At 32.2% G+C, this 13,776-nt stretch overlaps 1 protein-coding gene across 1 annotated transcript; it reads right to left on the bottom strand.

Annotated features, from left to right (window-relative positions):
• Positions 1-10,088: 10,088 nt before the first annotated feature.
• On the bottom strand, positions 10,089-13,435 carry LOC129792670 (golgin subfamily A member 6-like protein 22). The gene is made up of 3 exons (XM_055831976.1): positions 13,325-13,435; positions 11,247-11,714; positions 10,089-11,039 (listed from the first exon to the last, which is right to left on the bottom strand). The coding sequence occupies exons 1-3, from the start codon at positions 13,343-13,345 to the stop codon at positions 10,611-10,613; spliced, it is 918 nt and encodes a 305-aa protein (XP_055687951.1). The 5' UTR covers positions 13,346-13,435; the 3' UTR covers positions 10,089-10,610.
• Positions 13,436-13,776: the final 341 nt, after the last annotated feature.

Here is a 13,776-nt window from a genome sequence, read left to right as displayed (position 1 = left end):
TTAAATAACTGACTAACAATTGCTATAATTGAACATAAATTATAATGTTTTTGATAAATCATGCTGCTAAAAAAAACGTAAACACTCTCTTGAATGGTACGAGATTCAAAATAATGTGTTTTGATGGATGATAAATAAAACCAAACAAAATATGATGATCACCAGTCGGCAGGCCGGTTAAGACACTTTTCCATAATTTTCTCATGCAAAAAACCTAGCAAGGGATTCACTTCTTTAGTTTTTAAAGTTCTGTTGATCAGGTTGATTACACCTGATTTTAAATTAAGGCGCAATTAATTCATTAATGCTTCACAAACTTCAACAGAATTGGTACAATAATTCTTTTTGAATTACTTTAAGAAAGTTCAAGATCAGGAGATGTCTGTCTTAAGAAAAAAAATGTGTCTATGCTCATTTATTCAACCATTAATCGGAAATTTCAATATTAGTGCAAATTTTTAATTTTTTTATTCATTCGATTGTAATTTGTATGAAAACTCCTGTAGTGAAGCACTATCGTAACATGATGAGTACTCTGTAATTTAATATTTTTCAATCAATTTAATATTAATGAAGCGCACGTCAATGTTCCAGAAAAGAAAACTCTTCTTTTCACTTACTTTAAAAAAAAAATTATGCAATGTGAACGGTCAGAGTTATCTGAAGGCTTTTATTGAGTGTAAATGAATGAAAAGAAAAGAAAAGAAGAGAGAAAATTAATCAAGTGTGGAGTGAAATTCTTTTGTACTGCTCAGTACATTGTTGAAAAAAAAAAAGATGAAAATATTTCATGATAATCACTTTTATTGACCATTATGTACTTGCACTTTCGATATATTTTGTACCTTTGAAATACATCACATACCTACAGTAAAAATTAATTACCATGTGTTGTCATAAAGGTATTCTAAGAATTTTATAGGTTTTTCTTTAAACAACATACGATGTCCTTATTTTGATAAAAATAAAGACATTTTTTTGTAAAACAAATAAACCATAAAAAGTATAAAAACAATAAATAAGTAATAAAAAGTCTTCCATAACATTAAAGATAAACAACATTTTAATTATATATATGTACAGTACATATGTATGTGCATAATACGTACATACATACATAGTGAAAATTTTGGAACCATTCTCACATCACATTATTCCTCTGAAAATTTTCTCCTGTATCATTTCAATTGTGGGAAAGTGAAGAATTTGTCATCAAAAAATTATAAGTAACTATACTGTTACATGCAGATACATATGTTTTTTTGGAAGCTCAGCGCCATTCTTCAATATATATCTAAAGCTACATATATTGCTAAAAGTTTTAATCAGCAATGACATTTGCAGTTGTTTAAGGAGTCTCCACCACTCTGAGAGGAGATAAAATGCGACTTCCAGTAAGTCGTGACTGAAATGCAAGACATTCCGTAGAAGATGAAATTTTGTCGACTTGCACGAGCTTTCATTTTACGGAGAAGGAAGTTCCCTTGTTTTATCCAAAAACAGGTTCGTCTCGTGAGGCGTTGAAATCTTTCTCTCTTACATTGACTTCCTCACAGCGACAGCGGAACCATTTTCACTATCTAGTATGCAGAAACCTTTTAGAGCCTCTTGTAGCGCGAGACTGCAAAATCGCAATTACTTTCGATTTTAAAGGCCATTTTGAGAATGCAATTTACTTTTATTATTTATTGCACATTTCACATAACACAGCGCTGTGTTTGAATACTGGCCCCACTCATATGCGCGAGTCCATCGACCGTTCGAGGAACAAAAACAAAATCCCAACAACACCATTGATCCTAAACGCTAGTTGCAATGCAAGATGATTTGTTGGTTTGTATGTATAAAATATGTAATATTATTATGTTTTAGCTAAACTGTATGTTTTTTTCTTTCTTTCACGCAACATTTAAGAGTGCGTGAAAATTATTTATTTTGTGGTTTACTGTAAAGAATGATTTACAAATTGCACATCGAAAAACACTTTATATGTAGATAGGTATATGTAGTTTGGAAAAGCTGATAAACTATTCTAAAAATTTATGACCACATTTGTATTTCAAATGATACATTGAAAAGTGAATTGAAGTTCATTCGGCTTCTCCAAATATTCTTCCTTCTTTAGTTTGTTAAAAAGTTTGTCAAAGGTTGTAGATTTCATAATTTTTTTGTTTTGTTGAAGTTTGTAATCTTCCAATATGTTTATGGTTAATTTCGTAGTGAATTTACTAAATTTATTTTCAGTGTGTAGGTGGACAGCTTGTTAGTTTCAGTTTATAAGAAAAACCGTAAAAGTATAAGAAAAGTCTCATGATTCGTGCTTTACTAATAAAGCTCAATACAGATTTTGGCACATCAACAGCATAACGCTTGATAATGAATGAATAATTTTTGGGAAATTTCTTTTCTTACCTATTGTGTTTTTTCTCAAAATTACACATCCGTTTTGGATGCAAAAAATTCCCCACAAGTGTTTTATAATCTTCGCATAATACGTTAAGATGTGGTTAACTGCGGTATTTTCATCCGCACATAGGTTTGTATATCGTGGTAATAAATGCCCTAAAGCATGTGTCCTAAAGCATGGAAATTTTTTCTCTCTCAAGTAATATTAAATCACGGTAGTAACAAAAAATGCCTGTTTTTTGCTACTTTTGCCAAAATATGAGTCAATTTCACTCTCTGTGACACCAAAACAAGGAGAAAGACATGACCACTTTTACTTTCTGCCACGCTAATTTTTCAGCAAAGGCTGCACCGAGTAATGCTACGTAATATATTATCTCCATATTCAACGAGGCAAAAAGTATTTTGTCATGAGACATCTCACTGTCCCCCATTATATAGCCTCTGTATAAACCTACGTTTTATTTGGCGAAATTCAACTATTATTGATTATATCTGATACCTAAAAAAATAAACTAAGGAATTGTTAAATTTTCGAGGCAATTTTGGAGCAAAAATTCAAAATTTAGAGTATTATCGTTAAATGGCCAAAATTAATTAGAATTTAGTAGGAATTTAGAAAATTTTATTAGACAAATCTTCACGTTGTAGGGCACGAACTTGCGTACAGAGCGATCGCGTATCTGGTTTTCTTTTCTATTTTTGTTTTTTTAACCTTTAAATTACTAAAAGATCAGCATATTCATAAGTGGAGAGTTTATCAGTACATTCTTTTTATAAATACCTGCAAAATAATTATATAATATTTTAAAAAGTACGTAGGTAAGGTACACATACCTGTTTGTATCAGAAGACCACCAAAAGTTGAAGGAGAATGGATAAAAGCAGCACCTTGAAAGGGAAAATTTCACTTTCATTTTCAAGCCGTTCTGCATGTCGCAGCGTCTTTCTTATGTTATGGAGGAGATAATTTCTCTTACGGAGCGCCACAATTGATTTTGACGCAACCCACATTCCGCCCGATTACACATTCTGTCTCGTGCCCAACTATTTTAGGTGGCTCCACGATCACTTTTTCATTTTTATCATTCACATTTTATAGCAGATTTACACCTAAAAGCGGTAAGACTTTTTCGCGCGCGCGCAAAATAGTGGAGACCTATTTAAATAATTTGCTCACACCCCACACGTTTTTGAGGCTCTTCGTTACCGAAATACGGAATACACCAACAGAAAGGTATGTTGTTGAGTTGATCAAATGTTGTAATGCCAATATTGATCAAATTGCAGACACTTGTGACATCATTACTACACTGCAAGCATAAAATAGCCTATTTGGCACAGAATAAATTGCCCATGCATTTTTTTTTTGTAATGTTGAGGGAGAGGATTATCATACTAATTGATTTGAACATTGTGGAAAGTCTTTTTGTGAATGAAAATGATCTATGGTTAAGGATTTTATGTGTCTCTAGAGCTACAATTAATTGAAATTCTTTCTTTAAATTTCTTTCTTACTAATATTTTTTCTCTAAATTCTTCCTAAATTTTTTTGTACAACTCTGTCTCAGACCATTTAGGTCTATCTCGGTGAGGGGAAAAAGTATGTATTTAAGAGCTTTTCCTGAACCCTTACACTATTGATTCTCATTTGAGAAATTGATTTAAATTGTTAACGTTTTCGTATCCACGTGAAACATATAAACATTGAAACATGCGGTCTTTGTATCACCCTATTTATTTTATTGATGCTTTCTGAGGACGTTTCTCAGTTAGAACGTCTTCTTTGAACTCTTCTTCGTGAATTTTGAAGAATATGATATCGAGGGTGAAACAAGAAAAAGTTATAAGTCTATTACTTATAACATTTTCTTTTTTCGCCCTCGATTTTCTTTTTTTTGTATCTTAGATCATATTATTTGAGATCTCCTCAATACAGTCTTATCCGTTTAATCATCTCTCGGTTAAATTCTTCTCACCCTTCATTTTTCGTGCATAAGAATTCAACCGAGAGATGATAAAACGGGGTATAATCGTATATTTATTCTAATATCTGGATGTGAGATAATCCGTAACTTAAAGAAATAATTCTTAGCTTTTTTGAATGGTCCGAATACGGCACAATCAATAGGTTGTAGACGATGACTTGTGTGCGGTGGAATCGAAAAGAATACAATTCCATTATTGACACAATATACCAGACCATATATCGAGATGGGAATCGTGATTGTCTAGGATGAGTAAGACAGGACGATCAATGCTTCTACTGGAGTAGTTCCTAAAGGTCACCCATTCAGAAAGATTGACAGTGCCAATTGGTCCACCTTTCAAGAAATAATCCTTAAATTAAGCATGGGGAACATAAAAGTCGGCAAAATAATTCATGGCATTCACAACATGCGGGTCATGGGTAATATCGCGCCGTAAACTTTACCAAATATTTGGTAAAAGTTTGCGAATCGACTTACAATTAGTCGCGCACGATAAAAGATAGTTGATATACCACATCTTAAAGGATTACACGTCGGGATTGTATTATAATTTGATTTATTATATTAATATTATCTGTAAGACTTCAAAATATTTTTCCTCATTTATATTCATAAATATTGAAACTTGCAGAGATATATACTTTTAGACCATAAAAAAGATTTTCTTGTACCTTATGATTGTTGCGTAAAAGGCTATATACAAAACTCAGTGCCTTCAAGCAAAATATTTAGTGAAATGAACACTGTGTGGGCATTGATAAGGTAAACTGAATAAACTGGTTGAAGTAATTTTTAACGCGAACAGATCTTTTAACCCTTTGACTCCAGTAATAATGAATTTTTCTGCAAAAATAAATTCTACCTATCTGTTCGTTTCTGACTAAGAATGTAGCAAAAGATCCACCGGCTACGTAAAAATATTGAGTTTTAAAAATTATAGTTAACTCTTAGTTTTTATCATAAAATTTTTTTCAAATCAATTTTGAAATGGAAATTAATTTTTTTTTGTAGTCTTAAAATTGTTTAAAAATATATTTGGTTTCTAAAATCTTTTTTAATCATTCACATTAATAATGGCCAATTTCTTCATGTAAATTTTTCAAAAAATTTTTGACCGCATAAAATCTTTGAAATTTCAAGAGCTTCTTTTGAAATTTCAACGACTTCATTGATATTTTAGTCGCCGAATACGACCCAATAGTAGAAAAACTCTTTCATTGGGCCTAAATGGGTTAAATCTCTTTCTGCATTTTTTTGCACTACGACTTTAATTTATTTCATATGTATATATGTACATATACACCCCGCAAAGCTGTCTTGTCTCTCAGTTCTGGCTACGAAATGGTGAATGACCCTCCAGGCGCGGAAATTTCAACTGGTCAGGTTACTTTCTTTCTTCTCAACCACTCCAAACTCAAAAATTCCTTTCGGAGTGTCTTTGATGATGACAGACAAAAAGTCATATTATATGAAATTGTATTACAAACTCACCTCAAAACACTACCAAACTGCCAATTTATCCATCATGGAGAAATAAAATCTAAAAAAAAAGTCTTGCCACTTCATTATCATTCTGTTCGGCAGCATTTTCATAGCTCGTTGACCTCACGCAAATATTACGCAACTACATGTACAAAAACAAAGAGTCATGATAGGTACTATGGGAAATGATTTTACGCAGTTAACGCGTAAATATTTTGTATTTCCTAGTGCCTAAAAACAACGCTGTTTATTAGAAAATGTGCAATTCAAAAAATTGCATGGAATTGTAATATAATCCTCTGGTCAAAGTAAATTTCACCTACAATATGTTTAAATATGTTATGTAGTATTAATAAAAAAAATTGTTGGGATATTGTCACTCCCATCAATCACTCATATTCACTGATATATGTACATAAAGAAATAAAACATATAGGTAAAAAGCTTATTAAGCTCAGAAAGCTCTCAAAGGAGCGAATTTTCTCTTCTCCCTCCCTAATTTAAGGCGGAGTGAATTTACTTTTTTTTTGGGCGGTTTATCTTTAAAGCAATTTAAAACAGGAAAAATGAGCTTCTGCCACATTTAACGTCAAATCAAATAAATTAAATTACAACGCACAGACAAATCGTTGTACATAGTTAAACAGCAACTCTCATGACTTTTGCGCTCTATCGATGGCCCTGTCTTTAAGATCTATAAAGCATTATAAGCTCGTCAAAGTGACCACGGTCATGATCAAACCATTAGCTTACTGGGAATGATGCGAGAGTGCTGGAAATCATGTAATGATGCATACAATTCACCTTAATGGCTATGATTAGTGCCTCGAGCAACAGCAATGTGTAAACATATTTTAATATCCATCTCTCTTTGCTGCAGCGCAGAAGTTTCAACAAATGGTCTTCTTCAAAAACTTTCCTGATGCTTCACCTGGAACTTTAACTCCAACATAATCAGTAATCTCGGTAATCTCATAAGATTGTCATTGATCGCTATCTTGTCCAAAAAAAGGCAACTTTCACACAATCGCATATCACCTCCTTAGTCTAGTCTTTCATGTTCTTCGTCTTGGAGTGAATTTCAATATACCTACATGCAGTCGATGGTCAGGAAATATCCATTTTCATTTGGAACTCGACAATTTCGTGATGATTACGATCTGCTTTTTCCTTCTTTTATTTATTTTATGTAGTAAGATACAAGATTTGCCACAAAATACTTACGTAATGAAGAAAAAAGAAAGAAAGCTAAAAAAAGCTTAAATGAAAACTAAACTTCTGTCTTTTTTTTAACAATTCACTTCTCGATATCCAATGTAGCATAATAAAATAACAGAAGTGTTACTTTTTTCTGTTAAGGAAGGAAGTGCATCAGAAATTCAAGCAATTACCCTCACATTTGTTACGAACTACTTATGAGAATACCAATAAAAACAATTACATAAATGCCACTTCACAATGTATTACCAAATGTGTTAAAATATCTATCTATATAATTTATTTATTTCCCCATATTTATTTTTGTTTAGCTAATGAGTTGACAAAAAATTTTAATAAAAAGGTTTTAAATAATTTGAGTCAAATTTAAGATTAGTTGAGCTTGAGAAAAATCTTAAAATTGCTCCTCATTTTAACAGTTTTTCAAATAATCTTACATACGACGTTTCGAAGGTTTTATTACCGTATCTTCAGGACTCTTGTTTCATTTATTTATTTTTTTTTTAATTAACCCTTTAACGTCCAACGTGAAACATAAAAACATTGAAACATGCGCTCTTTTATCGCGATTTTTATTCTATGAATTTTTTTAGAGGACTTTTCTCAGTCAGAACGTCTTTTTTGGCCCCTTATGCGTGAATTTGATGCATTTCTAATATGGAAAAACAATTACATTCATAAATAATTGAAAAAATAAAATGTTTCACGTTTGGGTCAGCGTATGACCCAAAAAACGTTAAAGGGTTAATTTTAATATTTAAATTATTCTTTAAATAAAACTAAATTACGCTCTGGACTAGAAAGGAGTGTTTTAAAATTTTAAATTTTCTTCGAAGAAAATCCCCAGCGAAAGCCCCTAAATGTGAGTTTCACGTTATGTTAAATGATCCTAGAGATTACCGCTTATACCTGTGCTGTGCTCGGTGACCCTTATCAATTTCTTGTGTACAGGTGGGAGTTAAAATTAAAACGAAAAAATTGTGTTGAATACCAAATTAATGTGGCAGTTTTTATCTCACAAAATTGCAAGTGGTATATCGCGCAACGGATGATTGTGTACGCTGCGGTGCATGGGCAGATAATTAAGAGCGCTGTGAATATGAAACGACCAAGAACTTGAAAGCGAAAGTCTCTGCTGCTGTACGACTTGCATGGTTATATAAATAAAGATTAGTGTAAAGATCAAAGTCACGTTGGGTGAAAAAAGCGCAAGCACGCAGATCAGGAAGAGATGAGATGAAAAGAAAAAAAAACCCGTACTGCCATTTCTCTCTGACAAATGCAGGTGGTATCCAAGGGAAAATCTGCAAACAAAACAGGTAATGAAATGCTGCTGTAACTTTTGCACATGCTCATTTTAATCAATACACATAGCTACCTATATGGAACTCTAATTGCTTATGTGTACTTAGGAAAAAAAGTTTTTCTTTAATGGATACCAGAATATTGGACAAAGTTGCGATGAAGACATAGTTTTTTGTCTGCATATAACCTGGATAAGAAAAGATCATTAAAATTTTTCCTTTTTTTTTCATAGCGCATTCACTGCAGCAAGGTAAAGTTAAGCTTATGGAATGGAAACAATCATCAACAGGAAGCTAATGAATCGAAAGGAATTACCAGGAGATATAAACATTCATTCAATTGAAATTAAAACATTAAAAGAAAGTACCTATATACATATACATATACACAGGTACATCCTGTGTAAGAAAGATCGGAAGCTTGAGATTTATTGAACGACTATGATTTGTTACCGCCTATAATAAAACTCATAAATCAGACACTGATGTCACTGATATGTAAATCATTATATAAGTAGGAAATTCAGGTCCTTAGATTTATGAAACGTAGCGTGGCTAGTAGCCTAAATACTGGCTAATTTAAACTCATTATTTCGCTAATAATATCAGGTTCCCTAGATATTACCTTCTAAATATTTGTAAAGGAATTTTCATTTAGAATAAAATACTTACATAGGTATGTACTTATACATATAAATAATACTGGTAGAGAAACTTATTTTCTGTATCATGATTTTTCGCATGACACTGTAATTTCTCTCTATAGACTTCTGACTTTCACTCTTCATGAAAACTCTAGCTAGAGTACATATAATTGCCTTGTTATAGGCAAACTTTGTAAAGAAGAAAAATTCCAAAAGTACCTACATAAAAATTAGCAAAATATTTGAAGACTCGTAATAACAATTAAATTGCCATTTCATTAAATATTCTCTTTTTTTCTCAAATTTTTCGCTACATGAGATACCTATATTCGCATACCATTAGTACAGCTAACGAAAAAATAATACATTACTGATGTGAAAAAGATAAGTGCGTACCTTGATGGAACTTGAATTAATTATGATTCGATTTATGTAGACAAATCTTCGGGTCTCATCTTTTGATCAGAAAATACTGCTTCAGGAGAATATTCCGTTTTGATCAGAAGAATGTTCTTTTTTCGTCACGTGGTGAGAAAAATGTTCCAATTTGCAAAAGAATGATCCATTTTGTCTAAAAAATCTGCCACTTTGATCAGAAAAATATTTTTAAAAAAATGATCATGTAAATATACTATATACTTACATAGATGGGGTTAAGAAAATGACTGAAAGTACAAAGCTTGATTACTTGTGGATTTTCTTTTAGGGTGGTTTCACACTGTAATACCGCAAGTTCATGGCCTTTTAATATTACAGACTTTTCGCAAGTGTTGAGTTTTTCATATTTTCTTTTATTAGGAGAAAAATGGGATAAGAAAAATGGATTTTTTCGATTAACTTCTTTATTTGCATCAAATTAATTTTATTTCAATCGAAGAATTGTATGAAAACTCAAAAGAGAAAACTCAACAGAATACCCACCAACTTACAGCATTCGTTTAAATCCTTATTCAAAATACTTCTGAAAAAAAAAACTAAAGCTTTAGAAGATCTAAAAAAGTCAATAAAGGTAAATTACAATAAATAAAAATAAATCGCAATAATTTGATAGAAAATTGGTTTATTTCTCAGGTAGGTAAGATATAATGTATATTATACATTTATTTACAAAATAAAAATAAAACATTATTCAATGATCTGCTTCGGGATAGTTTTCTCTCTCTCTCTTTCTCGTTCCAGTATTAATAATTTCTTTCAGTCAGTTTTATTGGTCGTAGTAAGAACAATGTTTATTTGGCGGAAATAGATATACTGTGATTGATTGAACTGGCATTTCAAATAATTATTTCTTTCGACGCAATTGTATTGTATTATTGGTGTATTAAAATGTATATCAAGAGGGAGAGAAAATTTAATGAGTATTATAATGATCAGATGACACTGAATACAATTTTTCTTCCTTTGGAACCTCGAGAGATATTGATTCTCACAAATACATAGCAAACGTAACAAAGTAAAGGGAAGTAGGTAAATATATTTACAAGAAAGACTAACATTGCCATATTTGAGAGATTTGTCTAACGAGATCTATTGATAACAAATTTTCTTGCTTTCAACTTAAGATACTAATCCCAACCGTGGCTAACAGGTACCCAAACCTTTTCCCACACCGGTTTCCACACCTTCTTCCACGCTGGCACCTGAATTTCCTTCCAAATTGGCACTTGAATCGACTTCCATTCATCCTTCCAGGCTAACTTCTTCTCCTGAACCCACTCTTGTTTCTTCTCTGTGCGCCAAATTTGTATTTTTTCCTCTTTCCAAATTTGCTCCTTCTTAGTGATCCATGCTTGTTTCTTTACTGATTTCCAAATCTGTACCCACTCTTCCTTCCATTCAAGCTTTTTCTCGGGTACCCATTCTTGCTTTTTCTCCGTACGCCAAATTTTCTTCCATTGCGGTTTCCAGATTAGTTTTTTCTTCCACAGATCGTGACTAGTGTATTCCCATCCATGGTGATCTTTTCCAAGATACTTCTCACCAGGAATTCCGACCTGAGAGATAAAATAAGATAATTAGTTTCTTAGGAGTATTTAAAGAAAATTCGCTAATAGTCAATTTGTATTGTGAAAATTATTAGGAAATATGTAGGACATGTTTCTTTTAATACCTACAAATTATGCAACTACATTATCACTTTTTTTTTCAAAACAGACAAACGAACAGACTTAATTCACAACGTGCATAGGAAATATACTCACTTTAACCCATTCTGGTACCCAAATTTGCTTCCAGTCTGGCACCTGGATTTCCTTCCAAACTGGCACTTGAATTTCCTTCCAAATTGGTTTGGTTATTTTCTTCCAATCTGGCACTTTTTCTTCCTTCCAAATTGGCACTTGAACCTCCTTCCATGCAGGAACTTTTTGTATTTTCCAATCTGGTACTTGAATTTCCTTCCATATGGGAACTTCAATGGTCTTCCAAATTGGAACTTGTATTTTCTTCCATTCCTGCTTCCAAGCTTGTTTCTTTTCTGTTCGCCAAATTTGTACCCAATCTTCCTTCCACACAAGCTTCTTCTTCCAAACACCCTCTGGTTGATGGTGGAAGCCGCGTTTTACCCTCTGTACATCATCTGTTTCTTGTTTCTCCTGCAGAGATGTGTCTTTGTTTTCCTTATCTAGAATTGCTCCACCTAAAACTGCCGCCACAAATCCGAATATCGTCTGAAAAAAAAATGATAGAAAATTAATTTTAGGAAAATGAGCTTTAAGTGTATAGAGAAGACAATGTTTTAGTAGGTATATATCTATTTATGTATTGCAGTCTCAATAGTTTTTAACATACACATTAGTAGATAAAATCGTATTTTCCCAGGATTTTTTCACTTGATAACATCACCCTGATTTTAATTGAAGAGAAAACTCTCAGAGACACGCAGATACAATTTTCGTTCCTCAACCCCAACTGGAGTTGTCAAGACTTGCGGATTTATTGCTATAAGCTAAATAATAATAAGATGAAAAGGAGTGTCGCCAATCATAATGATGGCTCCAATATCCTACATGTACTTTAAGAAAAGATGAACGCCGAGAATTCAAAAAATCGTCTTATAGGTCACGCTTAAAGCGCATTCTTCGCAGGAGCACTCTACATGGGAGTATGAAAAAAGTGAAATGGGCATAATGAAAATTTCATTAAGCCAACACATGTGGCAAGAAGTTGTAACTGAAGTAAAAAAAAACTCTAACGATTCAACATTGTTTTTATAGTTGACTGTCGGTGCGATATGTATATAAAAGCACTTAATGAAATTTGAATTAATAATAGTTGACTGTATTCCTTGAAATTTTTAATTAAAACTAAATCTATGAATATGAATCCTGAAGGAATCTCAGAGCAGTAAAAATGATAAAAATTAAAAAAGAAAATAGAAGAAGCTTCTTTTGACTGCTGGACTGACTTAATACGTTAATGTAAACCTAATTAATTAATTGAATTTTTTAAATAAATATTTGAAACATTTTGATTGCTTGAAATTAATCAAATGTGAGCTTTAATTTAAAGCTCGGCAATTATTTTTCAAAAAGGCAATAATGACGTAATATTCGCTTTTATTTAATAACTACAACATAGCTTCTTGAAAACCATAGAGATCAAAATTACGAACTATTCGAAACAAATGAAAATTCATAATAAAATTTTTATTAAATTTATGTAGATTTTCTAGATTTTACTAATACAATAAAATTAGTCCATTCTGGTCACTATATGCTTCGTAAAGCATTTCCTTACTATAAAATGTAATTTAATTTAGAATTCTTTAACCACTATAGTACGAGTTTTAAGCACATTTCAATCTTTCACTTATGCAATTTAATTTAAGAAAAAAAAACTGCTTCAAGTTTTTTTTTTTAAAGAATATATTTGGAAATCAAACACATTCGCACTTTAGAATTTTTTATGTTGTAGACGTTAGAATTGTCCTTAGCGATTTGGCAATTTAATTATGGGAAATGCTCCATAAGAATTTTCTCCGAAGAAAATTTAAAATGAAAAAAAAATTGAGATTTCTTTTTTTTTAACACAAATCACCAAATCTTTTTATTATATTGATTTTTAAGCGACGTGGGATCCACGTTGAATATTGAGATGGGAAAAAAACCCAAACTCGCCGGTTATATAGCACATTCCATAAAAAATCACTTTTTATCACTAAAATATGTGTTATCCTGGATTGGGAAAGTAATTCCTTGTATGGTATTCCAAATGCAGCACAGTTATTTTCAGTAAAAATATGTATGTTAGGTATGTAAGCCTTATTTGGCACACTAACCAAAAGCGCTAACGACCTCATCCTGTAATTTGGTGGTCGAATCACCTCCCGTGGGTTCTACCGAGGGTTGATGCCGCGCACACTTGGACCGACAGTGGTCTCAATACTGTGGCGCTTCTCTGGGCCAATCTCCATTTTATACGGCCCAATCGCAAAAGATAGAGATTGCAAGTCAAATGGTATAAGACAGTCCATGATGAAGATGGTACCCCTTCTTTTCCGGCGATGCCCAAGACGTCAACAAGTGGGAGGAAAAATTACATACCATCTCCCGCCACAAAGTCTCCCGTCATTTTTTTTTTCTTTCTTCTTTCCTTCATTCATTGAAACTGAAAGTAAAGTCATTTAGTTGCTTATGCTTTTGTATCATTACGAGCGCATAATTTGAGATCATGCGTTCTCAGCCAATTAGTGATAGACAACTTATTTAATATGAAAAGGGAATGTAATAA

This window comes from Lutzomyia longipalpis, chromosome 3, assembly GCF_024334085.1.
Source record: "Lutzomyia longipalpis isolate SR_M1_2022 chromosome 3, ASM2433408v1".
Taxonomy (NCBI): Eukaryota; Metazoa; Arthropoda; class Insecta; order Diptera; family Psychodidae; genus Lutzomyia; species Lutzomyia longipalpis.
This window is presented reverse-complemented; position numbering and strand designations above follow the sequence as displayed.